Source organism: Scardinius erythrophthalmus (genome assembly GCF_964197995.2).
Source record: "Scardinius erythrophthalmus genome assembly, chromosome: 2".
NCBI lineage: Eukaryota > Metazoa > Chordata > Actinopteri > Cypriniformes > Leuciscidae > Scardinius > Scardinius erythrophthalmus.
Window position 1 is genome coordinate 6,259,928 of NC_138222.1, and position 10,849 is coordinate 6,270,776.

General features: G+C 37.1%; 1 protein-coding gene across 1 annotated transcript in view; it reads right to left on the minus strand.

Moving 5' to 3' along the window:
• pkd1l2a (polycystic kidney disease 1 like 2a) overlaps positions 1–10,629 on the minus strand; it is a gene marked incomplete at its 5' end in the record, with an annotated part of 35,569 nt that extends 24,940 nt beyond the window's left edge. Inside the window, 10 exons of the mRNA XM_081358353.1 lie at positions 63–171; positions 1,034–1,161; positions 1,850–1,965; positions 2,399–2,806; positions 3,230–3,456; positions 5,337–5,484; positions 6,610–6,720; positions 7,777–7,968; positions 8,759–8,917; positions 10,311–10,629. Of these exons, the coding sequence (XP_081214479.1) occupies positions 63–171; positions 1,034–1,161; positions 1,850–1,965; positions 2,399–2,806; positions 3,230–3,456; positions 5,337–5,484; positions 6,610–6,720; positions 7,777–7,968; positions 8,759–8,917; positions 10,311–10,629 (1,917 nt within the window). The remainder of the gene's footprint in view (positions 1–62; positions 172–1,033; positions 1,162–1,849; positions 1,966–2,398; positions 2,807–3,229; positions 3,457–5,336; positions 5,485–6,609; positions 6,721–7,776; positions 7,969–8,758; positions 8,918–10,310) is intronic.
• Positions 10,630–10,849: the final 220 nt, after the last annotated feature.

Consider the following 10,849-nt stretch of genomic DNA (forward strand, 5'->3'; position numbering starts at 1 on the left):
GATCACTCTAAAGCTACAGGTTTAATGACTGTCATGTCATAACACAAAATAAAAACACTTACATTAAATCTCTTAGACTTCTCGAAGTACCAAACTATTTTCTCACATCCTTCACACTGCACCTGTAGCTTCACACTGTCGGCAACGTTCACTGGAGCGCAGTTGGAACAGCTAAAGAGACAGGACATAAAGTATAGACCGGTTTCAAAGTAGCACAAATGACAACAAATACATTTTGATCGTATTAATCCAATTGGTTACATTCTTCTTACGTAAGAGTGAGCTTCATATTTTCATTTGGAATCACAGTGATGCATCTGGTTCCAGTTTGCCTGTGACCATGTGACGTGGTAAGTACAGTATACTCTGAGAAACTGTATACTGGTGGAAGACAAGTTTCGGATATCTCATAATCTCTAGTTCTCACTTCAGCCGGACAGGGGCAAGTGCCACCTACAGTACAAAGAAAAGGGGAAAAAAGCGTGAACGTGATTTCACCAAGTCCAACATGCTCTTTGTTGATCCTGGAACATCATTCCAATCAACCAATCAGATTTGAGGGACAAGTTCACGGTTTATGTCAAGTTTAGGCTTAATATCAGGGTTATGTGCTTCTACATCAGTGTTATTCACCATCATTTCCCTCTGATTTTAGGGATAACTTGTTTATGGTCAGTTTAATGTTGTTCCAGGTCAGGATCAATAAAACACGTTGATCCAGGAACATGTTGCACTGCAAAATTACGGTGACCACCCCGATAATATCGGTTGTCCTAACAACAGACGTGACAAAAAGCATCTTTCTCCACTGATGGCTATTCAAAAGCATTCATGTATTCAGACTAAACTGATTGCAAGCAACAAGTATTGCTAGTATTTCACAATAATATAGTCAATGTTTCATCATTGGCCAGTTTCTTTAGAAATTGTTAAACTGTCCAAGTAACTGCTATTGAGATTTCTTCAGTTATTATAGACATCCCTGGATCAAAACACAATATTTGTGATTGAGTTATAGTGGTACTTACTGCACGTCCAGAGAGCGCTGTCATCTTTAAGTTTATCAACAGATAGCTTGACGCTGGTAGTGCCGATGACTGGGATCTCTGGATCTACAGTGATATGCAGATTATCTCTGGGAATTCTCACATGCTCACCGATCTGTTGAAATTATAGAAGTGTAATGGATGTGCTGCCTTTTTAACAGGAATGTTCTGGGTTCAGTAAAAGTATTGACAACATATATGGCATCCAGGAAATTATTTGAATACTATCAGTTTGTAAAAAGCAACAAAAATGGGTAAAAAAATTAGTTTAGGGTCCAATTCTCACTATTAACTAGTTGCTAATTAGCATGCATATTACAAGGATATTGGCTGTTTATTAGTACTTATAAAGCACATATTAATGCCTTATTCTGCATGACCTTATTCTGCATCCCTAATCCTAAACTTAACAACTACCTTACTAACTATTAATAAGCCGTAATTACGAGTTTATTGAGGCAAAAGTCGTAGTTAATAGTGAGAATTGGACACTGAACTAAAATGTGACACAACAATGTATGTACAATAATGCATTAACAGTGGAACTCTAAGGTGCAAGTCGTTGCACTGGAATAATGCTAAATTACACATTATTTCAAAATACAGCCAAATGATATAACCAAAATAGACTTGCATGCATTTTCTATACATTACATTATTGTAAACACGATTTGTTTTTACAAACTAATGATGTTGAAATGATCTTTTGTGGTAATCAACAACATCTCACATAGAGCTCTTGAATTTGAGCTTAAGTATTGAATGCGAGTATGTATTTATGTGTTTGATTCTGGATCACATACTGTGTCTCCATCCTGTTGATTCACTGTTTCGTTGTGACAATAAACTGTTGTGTTTCCACCGTCCGTTTCCATGCTTGAGAAGGAATTCTCTGCTCGGACCACAACATTAAATGTGCCTAAATGATAGGATAGAGAAACAATTAGACTGAAGAACATGCAAATTACACACGACTACATGACCAAAAGCGTTAGGATATATATTTTTATAATAATATATTTTTAAATGTACAGTATGTCCAAATTCTTTTTCATATTTTCAGTGGCGCGAAGACCTGGAGGGCAACTTAGCTTAATGTGTCACATTCATATTTTGTGCACTGCTTATGTGTCTTCAATAAGATACTGAATTTGGTCTTTTAATAACAATGTCTTAGTACATTAACACAAACCTGGAAAAAAGCAACGTATGGGTTACCAGAGGAAAGCATTGTTTTGCCCTTCAGGTGGGCTTTTCTATAAGGTTGTGACGTCACATGAAAACTATAAATGTTTTGAAATGAAACATCCACTTTTGGCCATGCAAAGTTCATGTCAATCAAATGGAAGCACCTTGTATTGTGTTTGAGACATGGAAAAGCTGTGGACCTCCATGCAGCATCTCATGCATCTCAGAGAAGGTGTGATTGGCTCCAGACAGCATGAAATGCAGTTGCACCGGAGCCCCCCGAGCCAGAGTCACGTTGACCTGAAGGACACGCACCGGACACTGCTTGTGCTCGAGCTCCACGTCTGCTATGAGGCCTTCCACCGGCTCCAGCAAGCACAGATCCAGGACGGTGGAGACATCTTTCGGCGTCACCCCGTTGACAGCCACAATAGTAAGCTGATGGCAACCTGGCCCGAGCTTCTGCTGTACCTCTGGAGATACAGGGATGTCATGGGGAATGATCCCTCTGATAGCAGATGTGGAGACCAGCTCTGTATCTCCATGCTGAATTTTGTAGGTTATATTTGTTCCTAATGGAGGTAAACATTAATTTAGATGTTGTCTGTTTTTAACACTTATATAATGTCCTTTGAATCACTATACGTGTTTTTGTCATCTGGTAGGTGAAAATGAATGTAAGTAAATGGATAATAAGACTTAAAAATATTGCAACAATTGCAAGAAATACTGTAAGTATAACTTTTTATAAAGTCAGAAATGCAAGATATTAACGTAAAAAAATTAAGTCAGAATTGCGAGATTTAAACTTACAAAAATAAAGTCAGAATTGTGAGATTTAAGCTTGCAACTGTAAAAAAAAAAAGTCAGAAATGTGAAATAAAAAGTTGCAATTAACTTTTTATTTTATTTTTATGCCATGGTGGAAAGAAGCTTCCATAAAATTGTATTCCCTTTCATCAGAAAATAATTAAATAATAACATTTACTTTTTACCTGCGTCTAACTCCACTTGGATTTTCAGAGGGTTATTATAAAGTGCTTTGCAGTTGGTATAGTCTGTGGATTGATTCATGCTGTGACACTTTATAGTCCCAAACTCCCCAAGTGGTTCCTGGATAGTGATGATTTTGTGGGCTGTCACATGCCATTCACTGGTGCTGCACTCCACTCCGACAGTGAATACTCCAGCGCGACTGTACTTATGGACCACATTCTCCATCCTAAAGAGTTCTCACAGTCAAGCATTAGTCAGTCAAAGTTCCCTTGTGATAAAGAAGTGTGCTTAATTGTATTAAGTAAACCATGAAGGCATATTTTAAACGTGAAAGTATGTAACACACTTAAGTACACTTTTATTTTTTATTATATAATTCTCATTATATTTGAATAATCTTTTGTCATGCTTTGGTGAAGTACTTATATCATCATTACAAATGTTTAATTACAAATACATGACATGCATGTTTCAACAGAAATATCATTAAAAGTCTAATTTAGTTTACCATAAATGCTTTTTAGTAATACTCTATAACCATATTCTGAAGACAATAGATATAATTATAAAATTATATATAAAGATGTCCTACATAAGTGGGTCCAAAAAGCATTCTTACACTTAAAAATAAAGGTTCTTTATCCGCATTGATGGTTCCATGAAGAATCTTTTACATCCATGGAATCTTTCAATTCCACAAAAGGATTGTTTAGATTATTAAAACGTTCTTCACAATAAGAAAATGGTTCTATTAAGAACTTTTCACTGAAAGATTCTTAGACAAAAACGGTTATTTTATTTTATGTTTGGAATTGCTGCCAAAACACCATTTTGGAACCTTTATTTTTGACAGAGTAAGTCTAACTAATTGCATAATTTCAACTATAATACATTTTCATTTCATTCAGTCCTGTACATTCTTTTAAAATATACAGGTGCTGGTCATATACTTAGAATATCATCAAAAAGTTTATTTATTTCAGTTATTACATTCAAAAAGTGAAACTTGTACATTGTATAGACTCATTACATGCAAAGTGAGATATCTCAAGCCTTTATTTGTTATAATTTTGATGATTATGGCTTACAGCTTGTGAAAACCACAAAATCAAAATCTCAGAAAATTAGAATATTACATGAAATCACACAGTAATTACACATTGAACCAGGTTTTGATTCTTTTGGCAGTGTGGGCAGGTGCAAATCCTGCTGGAAAATGAAGTCAGCATCTCCATAAAGCTTGTCTGCTGAAGGAAGCATGAAGTGCTCTGGAAATGTCCTGGTAGACGGCTGCGTTGAGTGGACAGCACAGTGGACCAACACCAGCCGATGACATGGCTCCCCAAACCAACACAGACTGTGGAAACTTCACACTGGACTTCCAGCATCTTGGATTGTGTGCCTCTCCATTCTTCCTCCAGACTCTGGGACCTTGGTTTCCAAATGAGATGCAAAATTTGCTCTCATCAGAAAAGAGGACTTTGGTCCACTGTGCTTTATTAAATCCAGAGTCAACGCAGCCGTCTACCAGGACATTTCCAGAGCACTTCATGCTTCCTTCATTTTCCAGCAGGATTGGCACCTGCCCTCACTGCCAAAAGAACCTAAACCTGGTTCAATGACCATGGTATCACTGTGTAATTACTGTGTGATTTCATGTAATATTCACATTTTCTGAGATTTTGATTTTGTGGTTTTCACAAGCTGTACGCCATAATCATCAAAATTGTAACAAATAAAGGCTTGAGATATCTCACTTTGCATGTAATGAGTCTATATAATATACAAGTTTCACTTTTTTAATGGAATTACTGAAATAAATCAACTTTTTGATGATATTCTAATTATATGACCAGCACCTGTATATTTCTGTAATAAGTAATCTTTTTAAAAGTATGCTAAATGTATTTCTTTTTCACAAGGGTTAACATATATATATATATATATATATATATATATATATATATATATATATATATATATATATATATATATATATATATATATATATATATATATATATATATATATATATATAATGAAATGCTATTTTAATAACTCAGTGCTATTATGTTTCATCATGACATGCAGAAGGGCAACACTCACTCCTCTGGACTGTAATTATCAATGATGTGTCCATCTCCAGCACTCAAAGTGCACGTGAGGTTGCCTTGAAATGGATGCAGCAACCACTTCACTGTGATGGTAATGTTGTCAAAGACAGCGGCCAGTTTGCTCATCAGCAGATGTAGAGCTGATAACAAGAAGCACAATGTCTTAATATCATCCCAAAGTCTAGATGTCAATATTGTTCAAATTTGGGAATAAAAAACAAATCATAAAAATATTCAAGATTAGAGTAGAATGTAAGACATTTTTCAATGGGGAATTATTTAAACATGGTCAACTTTTGATTCGGTAAAGTCTCAGGACAGGTTTTTGTCTTAAAGGTTCAGCACACTATGTAACTCTAACTGCATGCATTTTGTGGAAGAACATTGTTTTGGTTGTGCTTCGGCTCTGTGTGACTGTGCGGATGAATATGACCGTTCGTTCTTAATAGATAATGCTTTGCATTGAGCTCTGTCTGAGAGCTACATATGGACATCTATCTGTTCAATAAAATACCTTACTAACCTGTCGAGTGTAAAAACACCATCATCTCCATGTCGCTTTTACAACATTTCAAATCTCTCAGTTCTCGACATCCCCGAAAAGCCAAGCATGTTGATTCTTGTTTTATTACGAGCTCTGTCGCGTTCTCTTTTCTCTCCTCTGTTCGCCGTTTGTTTAAAACGGATGATTTCCCGGAGGTTGGAGATTTAGCGGCTCCATGTCAACATTTCTCAACAACTAACCTACGCCACTTCCACACCAGACACACGTCAAAGTGTCAACTTTTCTCAATTTACGGATATGACAAGACACGAGTGACGTATGTCCGCAATTTCCCATGAAAACTATCCGGACTGGTCTAAGATATAAACACTTATAATAGGCTCACCGTAGTGAATCAGGGAAAGACAAAAACATGTTTTGGAAGAAGGATTGATGATGAATTGACTTAAATGCAGTTAATTTTGAACCAAAAAAATGTACATAGTGTACCTTTAAGTACTGCTTGTGTAACTGAAATGTTCTTTCGACCGACATGTCTAAATAAATGGAGGATTGTGCAACAGATAAGATGACAGAATCCATGCAAACAGTCACGTATCGGGGTAATAAACAAAGTGTCTAAAGGCCACAGTGAGTATTAGATATGCACCATATTATCAACATCAGATATGATGCTTTTTATGTAAGGAAACTGTAACACTGAGATTTCATTTGACACACTTGACGATATACAGCATTTGTAGGACAAAAGAGTTCTGACCATCTTTGCAATGGTATTCCACTGATAAGTAGCTTCCCAGCGCAGGGCACGGCTCTCCAAAAGATGATACATCGGCAGCAGCCTGACACACCTGCAGCCCGTGGCAGTGCTCTTCACAGAAAACAAGAAACAGAACAGTTTACAGTCAGTGTGCAAATAATCGCGAACATTAATCACTACATGCTGCTGAATACACAATTGTACACACTCAAATAAACCATTGTGTGAATACCTCTGTAAATATTGAATCCGTGCGCACAGTTGGGCATAATTTCCTTTTTAAAGCTAAGAAGCATGTAATCTGATAGTTGTCGAGTGCTTTTGTAAATGATAAAGAAGCTTTTTGCGCTTTATTGCCCTTCATGGTTTCAGTCACAAAAAAGAACGCTTTGCAAAGTCCATATGTTCCCCACTAATAATAAACTGTATAGGTTAGGGAGTGGTTGCATGAAACACTTTGCAAATTGCAAATATGTAATAAATCTTAAGTTACAAAGCCTGAAATCATAAAATGTACTTTATTGTTTATGGCACTTTCCATTAATACAGTAAGGTAAAAAAAAAATGTTAGCAAGATATTTTTAACACATTGCTATTGATTGTAAACCTTGGGAGGTCAACAATTTCCAACTTTTTATATGGCGCTTGGAATTTTCACAAACATGTTGCCAAATTTTGGGTAGCACTTTATTTTACAGTCCTGTTCCCCATGTACATACTATGTACTCATTATAGTAATTGCAATAACTGGGTTATAACTAGGTACTAACCCTGAATTACCCCTAAACCTCACCTTAACCCATGTAGTAGCCTTATATTACCAGTACTTTCTTAGGTAAGTACACTTTAAGTACACGCCATGTACTGCAAAATATAGTGGGATGTGTAAATACAGTTTAAAACTCTGATATGAGTGTTTTTTAGGAATAAACAGTAAATAAACATACAACTCAAAAAGACCAAACTTAATAAATTCATTGAGATCAATGGATATGTGAAGGGATAACAGTTAACAGATAACACATGTAAGTGTGTAGTTTGGGTAACAGAGTTGAATGGTTGATCTTAATGGATGCAGTAAGGAACCGTTTGAATTCATGGGACACCTAAGTGTAACCTGTTCATGGAAAGTGTCGTATAATAGTGAGAGAGTTGCAGTGGATGTACCTGAGACTGTATCTACTATATCGATCCAGCTGCACTCGTCCTGCTGTGGAGGAGCGTGTGAGGGAGCGTGGCTGGACCTGCAGTAATGCACCGTCTTCCTGCCGTAGAAGCTGTCATCAATCTCTATCACTTGACCAGAGCCACACTGAAGCGTAGCGTTGTGGTCCGCGCAGGCTAAAGAGCGCCCAGACTCTAAAAAAACATTGATTGATTTCTAACTCACGCTCAAAACAAATCAAAAAGGAAAGTTAAGGAGGAAAATATTTGGTTACACTATATTTTGATGGTCCACTTTAGACATTTTACTAGGTATAAGTAGCTTTGCAACTACATGTCAGTTACATTTAGTCATTTAGCAGATGCTTTTGTCCAAAGCGACCTACAATTTAGGACTAAATTAAGCGAGTCACCGTGAAGAGGCAAAAACAACGCAAGAAGAGCTCAAAATACCAAGTTCAGGCATTGCTCAGAGTAGGATAAGCCCAATAAGGGAGGATTAAAGGAAAAAGAAAGATTTTTTTTTTTTTTTAGGTTAAGTGCTCACGGAAGAGATGAGTTTTCAGTTGTCGTTTGAATGTTGAATGAGGGTGGGGAGATCCTTCCACCAGCATGGAACTGTGAATGAGAATGTTCTGGAAAGTGATTTTGTGGTTCTCTGTGATGGAAACACGAGCCGTCGCTCGTTGACCGATCGTAGGCGTAGATAACTCTCATTAGAGTATAAGTAGGCTGTAATAAACTGTTAGGTAAGGGCTTCGGGTTAGTATAATAAGTTGACATGTAGTTGCAAAGTTACTTGTAGTCAGTAGCATGTCTGTTGGGGAGCATCAAAATAAAGAGTTAGCAGATATTAAGCAGACAGTCTACTGATGCTCTAATGAGAGTTAGCTGACATGTAGTTGCAAAGTTACTAGAGTGTCTAAAGTGGACAATCAAAATAAAGTGAAAATACCAAATATTTTCAAATAAAAAAGACACCAACCAAACTCGCAGATGAAGTAGAGCTCCTGGCTGCAGTTACTGGTGGCCTCCCACTGAAATCCAGAATTTCTTCTGATGGAGCCACAGGATGCGTTCGGCGACGGATCCCGGAGCCAGTTGGAATAACTAACATCCGAGCCATCCAACCAGGACAAGGGACCTGAGAACAAAAAGTAACAAAATAAAACAACAACAAAGAGTTACGCCCTACATCTATCCCTCACAGCCTTGCTTTCATCCACGTTAAATTCAATATGGTGTCTAACATGACTAAGGTTTCAAATTCAAAGACTTCACACAAACCGTATTATTGCTAAAGACCAATAACTGATTTAGTGTCAGAAATCAGATAAGGTGATCCAAATTTGTTTTGAGCAAGTCTGTGTTAAGGATGTGTTAATTTACGATAAAAAAATTTGATAGCAAAATGATAGCAACCCTGTTAATACAAATATGTATCCTTTTTGCCGAAAAACAAATACCGACCCTATCTAACCAGGTGCTGGATATAAACAGCGCAACAAAAAACTGTACTCCCTTTTCCTTCATGCCTACAATAGCCATCCATAGAAACGGAGACAGATCTAGCACAAAAGGGGACATGGCAATAAAAAATGTGTCTTTGTAGAGCCAGAGATTGGTGTCAAGCCACAGACCCATTAACAACCTTCTGCTGTGTAGAGATAACCCGAGTCAGCTGGCAGTAATGCTGGAGATGTTACAGTGTGGGTGCATGATTGAAAAATAGTTTATCTGTATGTGAAATGCAGCTGACAACAGAGATAAGACATTTTAACAGTCCGTGTCTTGTTGGCTTATTCAAAGCATCACTGACAAGTATGGTCCAAATCTATCTATCTATCTATCTATCTATCTATCTATCTATCTATCTATCTATCTATCTATCTATCTATCTATCTATCTATCTATCTATCTATCTATCTATCTATCTATATATATGCCAAATATTTTAGTAATCATCAATTAGGTATCAAAATCAATGAATTAAGTATCATATGAAAGCTTGAACACTCAAAATTAGTCCTGTGAAAAACATTTTTAAAATTGGACATTGAATTACCATAAGTGTACTTCAGTTCAAACCCTTTAAGCGGGCTCACTTTGGGTAATATGAACTTCAAATTTGGAAAACAACTTGGTTAGACATATGGCTTTGATTTTCTAGCAATTTTAGAGTCCAAATTTATTTGTAAAATATGTATTTTGTATAAAATTGTAATGTTTAGTTCAATACATTTGCTTTACAGTAAATATAAACTTCTATAAGTTTTATACACATTCATTTTGTGAAGCATCTTTCACTTCTGCAATAAAGAAGTCTTCTTTTTAAAGAGACCAACCTTAGGTCTGTATTCGAAAGCATTCATGAATTACAACCATTTAAATTCACATATATGCTTAAAAAGGGGGTAACAGTTAAAAAATGAAGGTGCCTTAATATATCGCCTCAAGAGCCTAGATATATTTTCAAAGCTTTTATAAAAGACAACATATGTCTTGAGAAGCATAGCAAGGAAACTTTCGAAATATACCTTCAGTGGCAGCAGAGTCCAGAGTGAGGTTGGTGGAAGCTGGTGCGAGTCCGATCCACCAGTCCTGCTCCGCCTGCAGGTGTTTTTGGAGGAACTGTTGGGTTTCATCAATCTGGATGAAGGCCAGGTGCCCACCGCCCCGCTCACACCAAGCCTGAGCGCTGAGGAAACTGCGCTGGAGAGCCACAAACTCATAGCAGGAGCTCTCAAAGGCCTGCTGGTGCTCTGGACAGGAGATAACCTCCTCATCGTCACTCCAGATCGAGATGACATGAAAACTCACTATTAGAAACAGAGTGTAGAGAGTGTGATTGTCCATCTTCATCCTTCACCCTGTACATGAACAGAAGCGGCCTGATCCCGGTGTATTTAAAGGACACTGACGTCCGCCCCCAAAATGAGAGTCTGATGCTACCAATAGACTTGGACCAATAGACAATGGTTTGACTGCTAGATGGCTGGCCTTTGTGATGTGCTCTTAGATGCATTAACACAAAGCATCTGCAATGTGCCCCACAGGCCCCTGTGTAAATAACACT